At 67.5% G+C, this 17527-nt stretch overlaps 2 protein-coding genes across 3 annotated transcripts; one reads left to right on the top strand and one right to left on the bottom strand.

The window, feature by feature from the left end:
- Positions 1–7538: 7538 nt before the first annotated feature.
- Positions 7539–12438, top strand: LOC116435394 (basic salivary proline-rich protein 1-like). Its single transcript, XM_032091710.1, has 3 exons — positions 7539–7628; positions 11695–11947; positions 12180–12438. The coding sequence occupies exons 2-3, from the start codon at positions 11699–11701 to the stop codon at positions 12276–12278; spliced, it is 348 nt and encodes a 115-aa protein (XP_031947601.1). The 5' UTR covers positions 7539–7628; positions 11695–11698; the 3' UTR covers positions 12279–12438.
- Positions 12439–12671: 233 nt separating this feature from the next.
- Positions 12672–16959, bottom strand: LOC116435393 (all-trans-retinol 13,14-reductase-like). Of its 2 annotated transcripts, none has more exons than XM_032091707.1 (11): positions 16697–16959; positions 16404–16586; positions 15843–16072; positions 15462–15657; positions 14941–15138; positions 14726–14851; positions 13949–14087; positions 13757–13866; positions 13453–13619; positions 13177–13336; positions 12672–13009 (listed from the first exon to the last, which is right to left on the bottom strand). In XM_032091707.1, exons 1-11 carry the CDS (start codon positions 16860–16862, stop codon positions 12687–12689), a joined length of 1998 nt encoding a protein of 665 aa, XP_031947598.1. In that variant the 5' UTR covers positions 16863–16959; the 3' UTR covers positions 12672–12686. The 2 variants fall into 2 exon arrangements, with proteins under 2 accessions (XP_031947598.1, XP_031947599.1); XM_032091708.1 differs by having other exon boundaries at positions 12727–12977.
- Between the last annotated feature and the right edge of the window lie 568 nt (positions 16960–17527).

Genomic DNA, 17527 nt, shown 5'->3' with positions numbered 1-17527 from the left:
TTGTGATTTTTGGGGGGTTTTCCACACTCGGAGGTTCGGCAGGGCTGGGTGGGTGGGGACAGACGATGTGGCACGTGGCGCTTTGGGGACCCCGGTGCCACGCGACGCCAGGAGCTGCAGCAAGGCCCTGGAATCCCACCCCCCCCCCAAACAGCCACCCTGCATCTGGGGCACCCCAAAAACCCACCCACGGCTCCCCACGGGAACCCTCCTCCAGCGGACCAAACCCCAGCACGGTGCAGGGCCAAGGCCACCCGTCCCCAGAGCATCCCTTGGACGGTCCCCAAGAGCATCCCCTGAGGGACCCCAACCCCGCAGCCCCTCCAAGAACCACAGACACCCCAAACCCCTCCCCCAAACCCACTCACTTCGTGGTTTTAGCCCTTTCTTTCCCTCTTTTCCCTTCCTTTCCCTCGCTGCTCTCGCTCCCCTCGCTCCCCCCCTGGCACGGCTCCATGGCCGTTTCCACATTTGAAGGAGCCACGTTGGTTGGAAAAAGCAAAAGCTCCTGGACAATGATCCACAACCTACCGTGCAATTTGGGGAGGGTGTAATTACAGCCAAAAAAATCCACGTCTGTACCAGGGCCGGGAGCTCGGGAGCGGAGCGGGGAGGGACACGGCCAATGTGGCACCCGCGGGAGGGGGAGCTCCCGCTTTCCAGGGGGGCTTTTTAGGGAATGGGGTGGGAAATGGGGCTGGGGGGGAGAGAAAAGGTGGGTTCAGCCCTTGTGCCCCCCACGCTGTGCTGAGGGGCTGTGGGCTCACGGGATACTGGGAATACTGGGAGCACTGGGAGCACTGGGAGCGCTCCGCTTGTCCCTCCTGTCACTGTGCTGAGGGATTGAAGGCTTGGTGGAATACTGGGAGTACTGGGAACACTGGGCTCACTCTGTTCCCCACCACTGTGCTGAGGGCTTAAAGGCTCATTGGAATGCTGGGAATACTGGGAGAACTGGGAACACTGGGCTCAGCCTTCACACCTCCATTCGTCCCCCCCAGCAGGGTACTGAGGGCTTGGAGCTTCATTGGATTACTGGGAATACTGGGAGAACTGGGCAAACTGGGCTTACTCAGCCTCTGTCCACCCTGTCGCTGGGATTAAGGCTCATTGGAGTACTGGGAGCACTGGGAGCACTGGGAGCACTCTGCTTGTCCCTCTCGCCACTGCGCTGAGGGCTCTCAGTCTGGTTGGAATTCCGGGAATTCTGGGAGCGCTGGGATAGCTGGGCTCAGCCCTCACACCTCTGCCTGCCCTCCCGCCACCGTGCTGAGGATCAGTGCAAGACTGGGAATACTGGGAATACTGGGAGCACTCCGCTAGTCCCTCCTGCCACTGTGCTGCCCACTCAGAGGCTCAGTGGAATACTGAGAATACTGGGAATACTGGGAGCACTGCAGAGTGAACCCACTAAGACATTCTTTGATTTTCCCCCAGGAAAACCCCAAATCCGTGCAATTTAACAAGGAAATAACGGGGAGGGGGGGACACAGGACACGTCACCCCCCCCCCCCTTGGTGCCACCGGGAGATTTTGTTTTCTTGCCATTAAATTTAAATATTAAATAAAACACGCTGGAGGAGGGCTGGGGGGGTCACACGTGTGCCCACGCCGGTGTCCCAGCCCTGTCCCCAGCCCCATATCCAGCCCCGATTCCACTCTCCAGCCCCGATTCCATTCTCCAGCCCTGTATCCATGCATCCGAGACACGTTGCAGGCGAAGCCTCCTCCAATCCTGCCCTGGCGACTCGAAAAGCCCTGGCCGGGCTCCAGGCTGAAGATGTGTCTTTAATTTTTGCAGCATGACAGAAAAGAAAAGAATGTCATCGGCCTGGGTGTTTTTTTTCCTTTTTTTTTTTTTTTTTATGTATATATGGAGAGGGAGGGGAAAAAAAAGAAAAAGGGGGGAAGGACGGGATGATGCCACCTCATCAACCCCCGGCCGCCCGCCCCAGGAATGCGGGACAAGGGGTTGGGGGCTGGGAAAAGGGAAGAATTCCCACTTTGAATTAAAAAAAATAATAAAGAAGAAGAAGAAGATGATGAAAAAAAAAAAGGCTGGAAAAGTCATTAGGATCCTCAGAAACGGGATGGGAGACGCTGAGCGCAGGCCTGGGCTCCTGCAGATTTTGGGTGCTCGGGGCGGGGGCACCTACCCGGGACCCTCCCGTTCCTTGGGGGTGTTGGGGACGGGGGTGCCCCACTCAGCCCCCCCCCTCAGCTTTTGGGGGAATCCCAGAGCTTTTCCCGCATGTTCCAGACTGGTTTTTACTGGTGCAAACTGGGCATGTGGCCCAAGGGGTGGGAATGGAGGCGGCCACCCCAAAAAGATGGGGGTCACCCCAAAAACTTGGCCGTCACCCCAAAAACTGGGGGATCACCCCAAAAAATTAGCGGTCGCGCCAAAAAGCTGAGGGATGCCCAAAAATGCAGTGGGTGCCCCAAAAGTTTATGGGTGCCCCAAAAGTTTATGGATGCCCCAAAAAGCCGACGGGTGCCCCAAAAACCCTTTGGCCACCTCCGGGCCAGGGGTCGCCCCGAGGGTGGGGGGCGAGGATGAAGGGGGGAAGCCCCCCCACTCCTTTTGGGTAGGACGGACGGAAAAAGGGGGTGCGGGGGGGTTTGGGGGGAGGGCGCGGGGTTTGTTTGCCGAGGAGCTGGAGCAGACAGCGGCATCTGGAGCGAGTTAACTCCCCCCGGCAGCCCGGACACATGGATCGGATTAATTCCCTTTTTTCTCCCCCCGCGCTTCCCTCGGCAGCCCCGGGAGCCGCTCCCGGGCCCTGTGTCCCCCCCGGCGCCCCCTCCCCATCCCGCACCCACAGGACCCCACTGGGGCGTGTCCCCCCCCTCCCTTGGTGGCCGTCCCGGTGAGGTTGAGGGCGGTGTCCTGCCGGGGGGTGACACGCAGGTGTTTGACCCCACAGAGGGGGGGTCCCCACGCTGATGTCCCCAAGGGAGCGCGGTGTCCCCCCAAACCCACCGTGCCACCATCAGGAAGCCCCTTTTGGGGGGGGGGGGTTTCTCGAGACCCCCCCTGCTCAGACCCGATCCACGCGACCCCCTCCCCACTTGTCACCTCCCCATGGGGACGTGGTGGGCGACGCGGTGCCTCAGTTTCCCCCTCCGCGGCCGCAGCCCGGCACCGCCCCGGCTATTCCTGGTGGCCTCCGGCCCTGGGCGCCCTCAATTGCGGCGTCAGGGCAGAACCCCGTAATCACGGCCGCGACTCCCGGCTATTTCCAGGGAAAATTGCTTAAATTGGCCTCCGGGATGCCAACGCCGCTCCTCCCTCGGCGGGGGCACCGCCGGCCCGGGGGGCTGCAGCGGGGTGGTCGTGTCCCCACCCAGGACCCCCGGGCTGAGGAGGGGACCTGGTTCTGCTCGGCAGCCTGGGATGGGTCCCGCGGGATGGGGAGTCAGGGTGTGACCCCTCCCAGGGGCTGGGCCCCTCCTGGGGGGCTCATCGCCCCCCTGCACCCCCTCACCCCAGGACCTGGGTCTGGAGCAGAGCTGGGGGTGGCTGGGGGGGGGTTTGGGTGTCGGGGGGCTCTGGAGGGTGTCCCAGGCCGGGAGCAGCCGCCCAGCCCAGGCCCCACCGCCTGGGCTCGCAGAGCCGGGATGGAAACTCTGAGGGACGAGCTCCACGCCGAACATTTTCCGTTCCCGACTCCCCTTTTTTTTCCTTTTTTTTCCCCTTTTTATTCCTCTTCTTTTTTTTTTTTTTCTTTCCCTTCTCCTCCTCCTCCTCAGTTTCATTGAAGAATTCGCTGCCCCCACCCCCGCCCGGGGGCAATCCAGGGAGAGGGCGATGCTCCCCAGGCCGTGAGCCTGGGGGGATGTGGGGGTATCTCGGGCACCCCAAAGTCCCCCGGGGAGGGAATTCCTCATCCCTGAACCCCAGGAAAAACATCCCCGGGATGTGCTGGGCTCATTCCTTGTGGGGATGGGGACAGGGATGGAGACAGGGAGGGGCATGAGGTGCGGTGGGACAGGGATGGGGACAGTGCTGAAGACGGGATGGGCACAGGGATGGGCACGGGGAGAGGCTGGGGCTGGGGACAGGAATGGGAACGCGAGCGCTCCCGCGCTGCCGGCGGCTCCGGAGCCTGGCTGGGAGCTCTCCCGGTGACCTCATCGGCCGTGGCTGGACCGGCGCCCGCAGCCCGGCGGGGACGGTGGCTCCGGTGCCACGTGGCCGCGCCGTGGTGCTGCCAGCACCCGCCTCGCACCCTCCGCCGCCCCCATCGCCGCCCCCGCGAGGCAGGGGGGGTCCCCTTGGGGAGGGCTGTACCCCAAAACCTTGGTGCAAGGCGCTGAAAACCCCAAGAGCCCCGCAGGGGGGAGGGGGTGAAGGTTTGGTGGCTTTGGGTGGGGGCAGAGCTGTGGAGCGTCCCCTGGATCCCAAAGGGCTGAACCGGCACCAACCTCCCCCCAAAAGCTGCCAGGTTGAGGGGGGTCTGACTGCCAGCGGGGAGCCAGGCCTTGGCTGGGGCTCCTGGATTGGGGTTGGGGTATTTGGGTTGGTGGGAGGAGCTGTCGGGGTGGGGTCCTCAGGTGGTTTGGGTGCTTGGGTTGGTGCTTGGGGTCGATGGGTTGGGTTGGGGTCCTCGGATTCCTGGGGTTGTTTGGGCTGGGCGGTTACTTGGGGTAGAGTATTTGGAGTTTGGGGTTTAGGGGTGTTGGGTTGGGGTATCTGGGTTGGTGGGTTGGACGTGGTTGGGGTTCATGGGTTGGGGTATTTGGGTTATTGGGCGTTTTGAGTTGGGGCTCTCAGTTGTTGGGGTTGGGGGATTGGTGGTTGGGGTTGGTTGGGGTATTTGGGTGGTTGGGGTTCATGGATTGGGGTATTTGGGTGGTTGGGGTTGTTGGGTTGAGGGGCTCTCGGGTGGGGGCCTGAGCCCAGGAAGAGCTGGGGCCGGGCAGGGGGCGCGGGGCTGGTGCCCCCTCAGCGAGGGTCCCTCCAGCTGGAGCTCGGCCCAGCAGCAGCGATGCTCCAGCTCCAGCTCTTCCGCCTCCTCCTCCTCCTCCTTCTCCCCGGCCCCACGTCAGCACCTTCCTCCCGGCCCTCCCTGCCTGCTCCCCCAGTTCATCCCAGTTCCCTGCCAGGGGATGGGACCGGCACAGCCGGGGGGGTTAACTCTTCCCTCACAGCCTGGGAGTGTCCCCCCGTCCCTCCCGGGTCCCCCCCCAGCCCCACGGAATCCCCCAAACTAACAGGGCTCCCCCAGCGCCACCGTTATGCCCCCGTCCCCACGGGGGCCCCATTCCTGATGGGATGTCCCACATTCCTGCAGTGTCCCCCGATCCCCACAGCGTCCCCCCATCTGCACCGGATCCCCATTTCTGGTGGGGTCCCCTCATCCTTTCCATGTGGCCCCCATTCCCACGGTGTCCTCCCCATCCCCACGGTGTCCCCCCCACCCCCGCCACGTCCCTTTGGCAGCGGGATTCGGCCGTCGTGGAAATAGAGCGGGGGGGGGGGGGGGGCTGGAAGGGGGGGAATTGGGGCGAAAGGGGCGTGGCGTGACCGCGTGGGCGTGGCCTGCTCGGGAGGGGGCGTGGCCCCCCAACAAAAGGTTTTCGGAGCGATGAAACTGGGGCAAAGCCAAAAAACTTTAAAAGTCTTCCCTGCCCCCCTTCCAAAAAAACCCCCGCCACCCACACCCGCCGGGCTCGTCCCTGGCCCTGCACACGTGTGAGGGGAAACTGAGGCACGGCGGGGCCGGGGGTGTCCACGGTGTCCCCACGTCACGGGCGGGGCCGGGGACCCCCCCGCGGTGCCCGCACAGACCCCGGGAGAGGCAGCAGGGGGGCCAAGGGGGGCTCCCGCTCCCCATCCCCCCCCGCCCCACGGGGGAGCCCCGCGGGGAGCGGCCGTGACCCCCCCACACGGGGACAGCGGCGGTGGCGGCCCGCGGGGACCCGGCCGGTGCCGGGACATTCCTCCGGCCGCTGCCCCTCCCTTGGCGGGGCGGCTCTGCCGAATCGTGGGGCAGGCGCAGGCGATGCCCTTGGCTCCCACCCCACCCCTGACACGTCTCCGGCACAGCCTCCACGTCGGCAGCGGGAGGGGGGCCCGGGAGCCGTGCCGGGAGCTGGGGGGGCCGGGGGGCCGCGGGGGATCCCCCGCCTTGTGCCGGGCCGGGCCCCACCCTGCTCACCCCGGGGGGGGGCTCAGCTCAGGGACCACCCGCCCGGACAGCGGCCCGAGGGGCTGGCAGGGGACCGGGCAGGGCTGGGGACACCGCCACTGGCAAGGCGGGGACGTGCCACGCTGTGCCATGGGCAGGGCTGCGGACAGTGCCACCGGCAGGCCTGGGATGTGCCACGCTGTGCCACAGGAAGGGCTGGGCCCTGGGCAGGGCTGGGGACAAGCCACGCTGTGCCATGGACAGGGCTGGGGACACTGTGCCGTGGGACAGAACAGGGACGTGCCGCACTGTGCCACAGGCAGGGCTGGGATGTGCCTTTGGCAGCCCTTGGGGACACACCGCGGGCAGCGCTGGAGCCGTGCCAGGGCCGGCACTGCGGGGCTGCACCCCAGCGGTGTCACCGCCAGAGCCCCCGTGCCCTGCCCGGTGCTGGCACAGGCGGTGCCGAGGGCAGGACACGCCGGGGCAGCCGCGCCCGAGCCTGGGTAGGTCAAGGCCAGGAAAAGGCGCGTCCCCCACCCCTGCCCGTGGGCACAGCGCATCCCGTGGGCACCGGCAGGCCCGGCACACGGGGCTGTGCCATGGGGACACGCTAGGTGCCACCCCCAAGGGCTTCGGGACACCACTGACACCTGGATAAAACTCAAGGCTTTTAGGGGCTGATGCTGTCACACCATGAAGCGTCCCTTGGCCATGTCGCTGTCCCCTGTGCCAGCTGCCTGTCTGTCCCTTCTCTCATGTAACCTGTCATCCCTCCATCCATCCGTCCCTCCATCCATCCATCCATCCATCCATCCATCCATCCCTCCATCCATCCCTCCATCCCTCCCTCCATCCCTCCCTCCATCCCTCCATCCATCCATCCCTCCCTCCATCCATCCCTCCATCCCTCCCTCCATCCCTCCCTCCATCCCTCCCTCCATCCATCATCCATCCATCCATCCATCCATCCATCCATCCATCCATCCCTCTATTCACCCATCCCACCACCCACCCCTCTGACTACTTACACCCTTTTTACTTATTTATCCCACATCCCTCTGGCCCTCTGTCCCTTCTCCACCCCCACACAAGTCGGGTGCAGCCCCGTGGGTGTGACCCCTGCGTGTGCAAAGGTGTGTCAGGCATGTGCAGCCCCTGCGTGTGCAGCCACACGCCGGTGTCACGCGTGTGCTCTCAGGGACAGACCCCCAAGGGACACCTCGACCCCACCCGACGCCGCCATGGCCGCGGTGGCACCCGGAGCCCGTTCCCGTTCCCGGTCCCAGTGCCGGTGGGACGCCGGCTGTCCCGCAGCGGTGCCGGGTGGCCGCGCTGCCGGCGGTGTCCGGCTCCAGCCCCGCGGCCGGGAGCCAAATTCCTCCTCCGCCTCCGCAGGAAGCCGTCGGCGCTGGCGGCGCAGCGGGGCCGAGCCCGGCCGGAGGGATGCCGGAGGGATGCCGGAGCGGGAGAGGGCTGGAGGAGAGAAAGCAGGTCAGCCCCGAGCCGCCAGCGTCACCCTGGCAGCGGCAGCGGCGGCTCCTTCGAGGAAGCAGGGCGAGGATCCGGCCCCGTGACGTCCCTCCGGCACGGCCTGGCCGAGGCGCGCTCGCTCGAGGAACCTGCCCGGCCCCGGGGCCCGGGGGAGCCCCAGACAGGCGGGTTTGCTCCCCACACCCTGGGCATGAGGAGGGGGCGTCTCCTGACGTGGGGTTGGCTCGGCCGTCGCTGTCCCGGGAGCCTCAGGGGTGGGATGAGGGAATGTTCAACTCAAGCGCTGCCGGCTCTGTGTCCCTGTGATTTCCATCCCCGGGTAACACTCCCGTTCCCGGATGCTGCTCCCACCCCGCTGTTGTCCCTTCGAGCCCGGTGATGTCCCCGTCCCTGGGTACCGCTCCGTCTCCAGGCGCTGAGCTCGCCCCGCTCCGTGTTCCCGTTCCCGGGTGCTGCTCCCACCCTCGGTACCAATCCCACCCCTGGCCAGCCCTCTCTCCCCGGGCCGGAATCCCTCTCCCATCTCCTCCTCCACAAACCTTTCCCCCACCCTGGCCCCCTCCCCGCGGTGAGAATCGGGGGGTCCCTGCCCTTCTCCAGTTCCCTCCCCTCCTCCCGGCGCTGCTCAAACACAAACATGGCTCAGTGGAAAATGTGACCGGCCGATAACTGGGGCCGGGCCGGGGCCAACTGGAACAGCACGGGCTTGGCTGCGGCCCCGGCTGAGCCCGGGGCGGGCGGGGGACCGGGGGACCCGGCGGGGGGACAGCTCGGGACTCCCTCACACCTCGCTCCACCCCGCCCCCGGCACCTCTCTGGCACCCCGCCTGGTCACGGGCACGGGACACCGGGGAGCAGGGGACACGGAGGTGCTGGGAGGCTGGTGGCGCCTGGCCTTGGCCCAGCCCTGCCCTGCAGCAGGGTGGAGACCCCAGGGATGGTGGCAGGATGGAAATGCCCTGGGATGGTGACAAGTGGAGAGGATGAGATGCCCAGGGATGGTGGCAGTTGGGCAGCACAGCGATGCCCAGGGACAGTGGCACGTGGACAGGACAGAGGTGCCCATGGGAGATGCTGGGTGGGCAGGATGGAGATGCCCAGGGATGGTGCTGGATGGGGAGGTTGGTGACACCCTGCGATGGTTACACATGGGGACAGTTAAGATGCTCAGGGATGGTGGCACATGGGCAGGACAGAGACACCCGGCGATGGTGGCACTCCGGTGGATGGAGATGCCCAGGGACGGTGCCGGACAGGGAGGATGGAGGTGCTCAGGGACGGTGCTGACGGCGAGGACGGAGGTGCCAGATGGGCGCGATGCAGATGCCCGGTGCCGGTGCCAGATGGGGAGGATGCAGGTGCCCGGGGCCTCTGCCAGGAGGGCACCGGGAGGTGTAGCCCCAGCCCCTCGGCCGGAGGTGTGTGGGCCGGGAGCAGCCGCGGCCGAGGAGCCCGTTTGTTTCTCATTAGCGGCTCTTGGCAGGAGCTGTGGAAAAAATAGCTTCAAACAGGGAGCTGGAAGGGAAAAGGCTGGGCCGAGGGAGGGGAGAGGGGCCGCGGTGGGGAAGGGAGACACGGGGCCAGGCGGGGGCGGGTAGGGGGCCGGGGGAACGGTGGCCTGGATGGGGTGTGGGGATGGGGACAGGGGGACACATGGGGTCCCCTCTGAAGCATCGCAGAGGTCCGTGTGGGGATCTCGGTGTGTGCGTGCCTGTGCACACCTGGACACGGTTGCACACGCGTGTGTGCACAGGGCAGAGAGCACGGAGCGTGTGTGTGCACACACCATGGCCCGAGCGGCCCTGGGGAGGGGACAGGGACACACGGCTGGGCACCTCCATCCGCACGGGGCATCCCGGCCCCCGCCCTCGCAGGGAAACTGAGGCACACCGGGAGCGCCTGCGGGGCACCGACCCCGCCCCGCCACGGGGCTCCCGCCGCAGCCACCGCCCGTTGTCACGTTTTTGGGGGGCCCCCGTCACCGCCACTTACGCAACCGCGTGTCTGCGAGCGCCGGCAGCGCGGCCAAGGCAGCCCGGAGCGGGCGGGGGCAGCGCGGGACCCGGGGTCCTCCCTGCCTCGTGCCGCGACGAGGATTTGGCGGTGACAGCGGCGCGTCCCACCCCGGATCGGCTGTGCTCGGGTGGCACCGGTGCCCGGCTGTCCCGTGTGTCCCCTCCCGGGACGCCGCCCTGGCCTGGGAAACGGGAGAGCGGCGAGACGGGGTCACCTGGGGACACGGCTGGGGATGGCGCTTGTCCCTGCGCCGGGGCTGGTGGCACCGTGGCAGCCTTGGCAGCGGGCACGGGGTTGGCACAGCCATCCCTGCAGGCACAGGGTCCGTGTGCCAGGGCATGAGTGCGTGTCCATGTGTGTGTCCGTGTGTCCATGTGTGTGTCCGTGTGTCCATGTGTGTCCATGTGTGTGTCCGTGTTTGTGTTCATTGTGTCCATGCGTGTGTGCACGCGTGTGTCCAGGCGTGCGTCCATGTGTGTCCATGTGTGTCCATGTGTGTCCGTGTGTGTCCGTGTGTGTGTCCCTGTGTGTCCATGTGTGTGTCCGTGCGTGTCCATTGTGTCCATGTGTGTGTCCAGGTGTGTGCACCCCCGTTCCCGTTCCCGTTCCCGTTCCCGTTCCCGTTCCCGTTCCCGTTCCCGTTCCCGCTCGGTTCGGCCCCCAGCCCTCACCTGGCGCCGCAGATATTTCTGCCTCCAGCCGGGATTCAATTCCACCCTTCCCGCGGCTGGTGTGGAATCAGGATCCCAAACGGAGCCCCGGGCGCCCTCTCACCCCCTGGGGGACACGGGGGAGCACCCACCCAGCGCCCCGGGCTGGGCTCAGGGGCAGCACCCGGTCCCGGGAGTGAAGGAGCCCCGTGTCCGGCAGCAGAGACCCGGCAAACTCAGTTCAGCCGGGACCGAGGGGGGCCTCGCCTGCTCGAGGGGGGGGCTCTGCCTCACCAGGAGGCCGATTCTGGGGGGTCCCCACCAGGGACATATGGTGGCAAATCCTTCGCTAAGTCCTTGAGCCAATTACGCGGCTGGAGCTGCCTGACCCGTGCGGCCAAGCCCCGGTGCCCCGGGCAGTCCTAAACCCCTTAGGGGGATGATCCTGCTTAGGGCATCCCGCGGCCCGATTCCCCCGACCCTCCGTGGCTCCAACTCCTCCTCCCAAACCCTTGGCCCCCACCAGCCTTGTCCCCTCTGCCACCGCCTCCTCGCCTGCCCTTGGGCCACTCACCCGCTTTGTCACCCGCTGCCGCGGGGCCAGGGGCACGGTGTGGGGCACCCCTGGATCACCCCCCGGCTCGCCCCCCAGATCACCCCCGGATCAACCCCGGCGCGGGGCTGAGGGCGCTGATGAGATTTGGGAGCTTATGGTGCTGAGCCCGCGGCTCTTCACACCCACGGGGGGATCCTGCTCCTTCGGCCTCGCCGCCGGCTCCTCGCCCTCCCCTGGGCCCCGGGCACAACTCCCGGCAGGGCCAGGGGTCCTCTGTGCCGCCCTGAGCACCCTCTGTGCCACCCCGAGCACCCTCTGTGCCACCCCAAGTACCCCTTGTGTCACCCTGAGCACGCTCTGCGCCACCCAGGCCACCCTCTCATCCTCCCCCAGTTTGGGGGCGGCTCTCAGCGAACTGCCAGCACCCCTTGGCACGGTTCCACCCTTTAAAAAGTCTCCAAAGTGCCCCAAATCACCCCAAACTGCCCCACCGCGGGGTGTCCCGAGCCCCCCCCACGCAGGGCAAGGTCCGCAGTGGGGCAGGGAGGGTGCAAAGGGCGGCGGGTGTGGGGTGCTGGGCGCGGGCAGTGGGGTGTCCCCGGGTCCAGAGTGCGGCTGTGGCACGGAGGTGACGCGGCAGTGCGGGGGGACACCTGGTTCGTTGGCGGGGGGCCAGGGGCCCATGCCCGGGAGGGGTCCCTGGGGATGGGGGCGGCGGGATGGGGACATGGAGAGACCCCGGGAGCTCTGCGGGTGTGGGGACAGGGCTGGGGGGGGCAGACACCGCGGGGTGCCGGGCGGGGGGACATGCCAGCCCCCAGCACGCACCTCTTGGTGTCCCCAGGGCCATGTTCTTCATCATCGTCATCACCTTCATAGCCATCACCTTCCTCCTCCTCATCTTCCACCTCTTCCGCAAGCTCTGCCAGGACCCCGTGCCCCCCCCCGCCTACAGGAGCCCGCAGGGCCCCATGCCCACCTCGCCCTCCAGAGATCCCCAGGGCCCCGTGCCGCCCCCGCTGACCCTGATGCCCACGCTGCCCAGTCTGCCCAGTGGGGCCATTCCCGTGGGGCTGGAGCCCCCGCCCTACAGCGAGGTGGGTCCCGCCCAGCGGGGGGGGCTGGGCTGAGCCCGGAATGGGGGTCGGGGTGGGGTGTGGGGTTGTGGGTGATGGGATGTGGGGCGCTGGGGCTGCGGGTGGGGGTTGCTGGGTGCTGGGGTTATGGGGTGCTGGGCTGCCTTGCCCACAAAGGGGGACACCCCCCCTCCGTGGGGAACCCCCTGGGGCGGCCACATGTCCCCCCACACTGACTCCCCCCTCTCCTCAGGTGACAGCGAAGCCCTTCCTGTACCCCCTGCCCCAGGGGCCGTGCCCCGAATGTGGCCACATGCCCACAGCTCAGCCCCCCTTGACCACCCGGACCTAGAGGTGACCTCCTCCAAGGACAGCTGGTGACAACTCTCCCCTTCACTCAGGGGGACATGGACCCTTCGGGACCACCCAGATGGCCTGGGCCCATGTCCCCCCCCCCGAGCCATCCCACTGGGAATTCCCCTATTTATTATATTTAAAAGTGTAAAAGAATTCTAGGCTCTGCTGGTTTGGGGAGGCTGGGGAGGCTCAGGGACGACAGAGGGAGAAGGGGGGAAGTTTAACGGGGGTTCTGCACCCCACATTCACCCCCAGCTGTGGGTGCTCCCTGTGCCCATCACTGTGTCCATCCCATCCCAGTCCCCATCCCAGCCTCCATCCATCATCCCAACCCTCTCTCCATTCCAGTCCCACCCCTATCCCTATTCCCATCCCACCCCTGTCCCCGTTCCTGTTCCAGCCCCTATCCCCATCTCCATCCCCTCCCCAAAGACAGGTGCAGGCCGGTGGGACGTCGGGATTTATTGAGCTGGGAGCCACTCCCAGCCCGGGGCCATCCCCGAGGACAGGTGTCCCCAAGGCCCGCTGCCCCCAGCCCCGCTGTCCCCTCACGCCGTGTGCCGGCCCTGGCGCCGCTTGATTTTCCTCTTGAGGAGCAGCAGGTCCAGGTAGAGCAGGCGGCCCAGGATGGCCGAGGCGCAGAGCAGCCCCCCGTGCACGGCCCCCGCCAGCCCACAGGAGAACACATCCTGCCCTGGGGACAGCCGCCGTGGGACAGGGACACCCCTGGGGAGCGCACAGGCACCCCCGGGGCGGAACAGAGCCACCGCCATGGGGAACGAGGCCACGACAATGAGGGGACACCACCCACTGCAGGGAGCCCCTGGGGCCACCATCCACAGCTCGGAGCTGGTCATGGGGACAGCAGGACAGAGGGACACGGGGACACTCACCTGTCAGGTAGAGGTTCCTCACGGGCGTGTCGGGTCTCAGGGCGGCCACCACGGCGGGGCTGAAGCGGAGCAGGTCGTGCTCGGTGCCGTACATCTCCCCCCGCGCAGCCCCCAGGTAGTGCTGGTTGGTGAGTGGGGACGCCGCCTCCACGAACTCCACCTGCACGGGACGGGGCGTCGGGGCATGCCGGGGTCACAGGGGGCACGGGGGGCACGGGCGGACCCCCCTGGGGCACCCCGACCCTGAGGTACACCCCAGCCCATCCCGTGGGGCACCTTGTCCCTCAGGTGCGGGAAGCGGAGCAGGGCCCGCTCCAGCAGCCGCTGGGCGATGTCCATCTTGTACCGCTGGTATTCGGGGCCGCGGTGCCGGGGGCGGCTCCCGGCCCACTCCTCGAACCACTCGTACCGTGCCATGGTCAGGATGGTCATGCAGGACTTGCCTGCGGGGCGGGGACAGTCGGTGACACCCCCGTGGGGGTGACGGTGGCAGTGCCCATCCCGTGCCGGTGGGACTGGGGAGCCTCTGAGCCCACAAAGGGGACCTGGGGAGACACGGGGATCCCCCCCGGAGCGGTACCTGGGTGCCGCTGCTCGTACGTGGGGTCCTTGGCGGCGGGGAAGGTGATGAACATCATGGCCAGGTTCTCGGGGACGTCATCGCGGCTCAGGGCAGCGTACTGGGTCATCCTGTGGGAAAACAAGGATGCGATGCCCCACCGTGCCCCCACCTACCCACCGTGCCCCCCCCCGGCGTGCCAGGACCCCTCACATGGCGTCCAGGTCGTTGTGGGGGTAGATCCAGAAGTTGGTGGGGGGCAGGCCCAGCTCGGCCGCGCTGCCCCGCAGCCCCACGAACACCAGGAAGGAGCCCATGCCCGGCCGCACCATGTCCAGGAGGGAGCGGACACCTGCGGGGACACGGCGGTGACACCCGGCCCTGTCTGTGCAGGAGACACGGGGGTGACACCCGGCCCTGCCTGTGCAGGGGACACGGGGGGTGACACCCGGCCCTGTCTGTGCAGGAGACACGGGGGTGACACCCGGCCCTGCCTGTGCAGGGGACACGGGGGGTGACACCCGGCCCTGCCTGTGCAGGGGACATGGGGGTGACACCCGGCCCTGCCTGTGCAGGGGACACGGGGAGTGACACCCGGCCCTGCCTGTGCAGGGGACACGGGGGCGGTGACACCCGGCCCTGCCTGTGCAGGGGAGATGGGGGCGGTGACACCCGGCCCTGCCTGTGCAGGGGAGATGGGGGCGGTGACACCCGGCCCTGTCTGTGCAGGGGACACGGGGGGTGACACCCGGCCCTGCCTGTGCAGGGGACACGGGGGGTGACACCCGGCCCTGCCTGTGCAGGGGAGATGGGGGCGGTGACACCCGGCCCTGTCTGTGCAGGGGACATGGGGGTGACACCCGGCCCTGCCTGTGCAGGGGACACGGGGAGTGACACCCGGCCCTGACGGGGCTGTCAGGAATGATGGAGCTGTGGGGATGCCGGGGACACAGAGGACACGACGGCCCCGGGGACACAGTGCGGCGATACCGGGGTGGCTGCGGACGTGGCGGGGCAGCAGCTTCCCGAAGGTGTTGAAGACCCCGGCGTCGGAGATGACGATGGGGGCGCGGATCTCCAGCTCCTCCTCCGCGGGCCCCGCCCGCACCGCAACCCCTGGGGACCGAGGCGGGGGTGGGGGGATCAGGGGACACGCGGGGCGCTGCCACCGCGTCCCCATCCCTCGGGGGGGTCCCGGCGCTCACCCACGGCGGTGCCGGCGGCGCTGACGAGCACGCGCGTGACGGGGGCGCGCACGAGCACGGCCCCCCCGGCGCGCTCGATGACGGGCACGGCGTGGAAGGCGACCTCGCTCGCCCCCCCCCGCGGGTACCAGGCCCCGCGCTGGTAGTGGTGAACCATCAGCGCGTTCACCAAGAAGCTCGAGTCCCGCGGGGCCGTGCCTGCGGCGACAGGGGGGACACGGGCACGGCTGGCCCGCGCTGCAGGGCGGGGCAGCCCTCCCGTGTCGCGACATGGTGGTCCTCATCACGATATCACCCTCCCTTATTGCGACACAGCCCTCCCCCAGTGTAACGTGGCCCTCCTCTATCGCGACACGGCCCTTCCCACCACGATACAGTCCCGACAGAGCACTGCCCATATCGTGATCGTGACACCCCCCCGTCATGACACAACCTCCGCCACTGCAGTACCCCTTTCCTCCTCCTCCTCCGTGGTGCCCTCCCTATCGCAACAGCCCGTCCCTATCGCGACAGCCCCTGACCGTAGAAGAGGTAGCCGAGCAGGGCACGCAGGTCGGGGTCAGAGGTGAGCTGGGCCACGGCCTGGCTGTGGCTGGTGGTGGCCATGCGGAACACGGGGGACAGGCGGGGCAGGAGGCCCAAGCGGAGCAGGAGGGCGACGAGCCAGCGCGGGGACAGCTTCAGCACGGCCAGCAGTGCCACGTGCCGCGAGGCCACCTGCGAGACAGCCACAGTGTCACTGTCACCACCCACATCAGCGTGGGGACTGCTTGAGCACGGCCAGCAGCACCACGCGCCGCAAGGCCACCTGTGCGACATCACCATGTGCTACCACCAACACCGCCCTGCCTGGCCACCACCGCGTCCTCAGGACTGTCACTGCTGTGACCCCAGGGCCGCACCTTGGAGAGCTTCATGAACTCCCTGATGGCCGCCTTCTCAGCGGGGAACTGCTCCTCCAGCGCGGTGACAAAGGCCACCTTGCCGGAGCGCAGCTGGTAGCGCTGGGGTCCCAGGGTCACCTCGTCGTAGGGGTCAGGCAGGCGGTGCCAGCAGAGCTGCCCGTCCGTCAGCTGGTCCAGGAGCACCCGCAGGAGGCTCCCCTCGTGCAGCTGCCCCACGTAGTGGATGCCTGCAGGACGGGGACAGGGGACACGGCAGGGGGACACGGGGGACATCACACGGACACGTGGCAGGAGCAGCCGGGGAGGGCAGGGTTTGGCTTTGTCTGGTGCTGGTCACGCTGAGGGGCGGGGGTGGGATGGGATCTTGGCATGGCAGGGGCACGGCAGGGATATGGCACGGACATGGCAGGGACATGGCAGGGACAAGGCACAGACACGGCACGGACATGGCACACATGCACTGCACACACCAGGGCTGGCAGCGGGTTCACAGTGGGGCTGTGGGGACAGGCTGTGACGGGAGGTGACAGGGAGTGACAGGGGTCAGGGTGTCCTTACCCACGTCGAACTCGATGCCGTGCTGCTCGAAGGTGTGGCAGCACCCCCCGGCCTGGTCGTGCTGCTCCAGCACCAGCACCCGCCGGCCCGCCTTGGCCAGGGTGGCGGCCACCGCCAGGCCCCCCACGCCACTGCCGATGACCACGGCATCCAGCTGGTCCGGCACGCGCTGGGCACTGAACCCTGTGCACACCCGTGTGACAGTGACCGGCAGGGGACACTGAGCCCTGCATAACCAGTATTCCACAGGACGGACGAGCACATGGACACACAGACACAGGACAGACACTCACCCCGCTTCAGGACCCTGTCCCGGGTGCGTTGGTCAGTCACCAGTGGCCGCGGTGGCTCCAGGGGTGGTCCTGCAAATGGGTTGCCAGATGGGGCCAGCAGCCGATGGACCACCCGGCCCAGGCCCAGCACGGCCAGGGCCACCAGCAGCAGCAGCGCGGGCCACATGGCTGTCACCACGTGCGGCTCTGTACAGACACGGCACGGACACAGCACGGACACGGCACGGACGCGGCACGGACGCGGCACAGCCCGATGTGTTCTGCCCCAGACCTTATAGCCACAGCAGCTTAGGGACACGGGGATTATGGATGGGCCAACGCAAAGGCTTTAGAGACAGCGCTGCTTAAAGACACAGAGCTGCCCGGCACAGCACCCAGGGACACGGCACCACGCGGACACGGCACCCACGGACACGGCACCACACGGACACTGCACCCACGGACACGGCACCCATGGACACGGCACTGCAAGGACACAGCACCCACGGACATTGCATGCACGGACATGGCACCCTACAGCATCCTACGGCTCCTATGCCACCCCATGGCACCCCATGGCACCCTGTGACGTCCGAGGACACCCCACGGCCATGGCAGCCCGTGGGAAGCGCACGCGTGTGTGCAGAAGGTGGGGACGTGGGCGCCGCACACACACGGGCACACCCACAGGCCGTGCGAACCCCCTTGCACGCCCACACACACCCACACACCCCCTTGCATGCCCACACACCCCCTTGCACGCCCACAGCCCCCCCCCCGGTGCCTGCAGCTCTGCTGACCCCTCCCGGCAGCACCAAGGAAGGGCCCCCTGCGTGTGTGCAAGGTGACACA

Source organism: Corvus moneduloides, chromosome 26 (assembly GCF_009650955.1).
Source record: "Corvus moneduloides isolate bCorMon1 chromosome 26, bCorMon1.pri, whole genome shotgun sequence".
In the NCBI taxonomy this organism is placed as follows: domain Eukaryota; kingdom Metazoa; phylum Chordata; class Aves; order Passeriformes; family Corvidae; genus Corvus; species Corvus moneduloides.
Note: the sequence above shows the minus strand (reverse complement) of the source record. Positions and strands in the feature narration are given on the sequence as shown.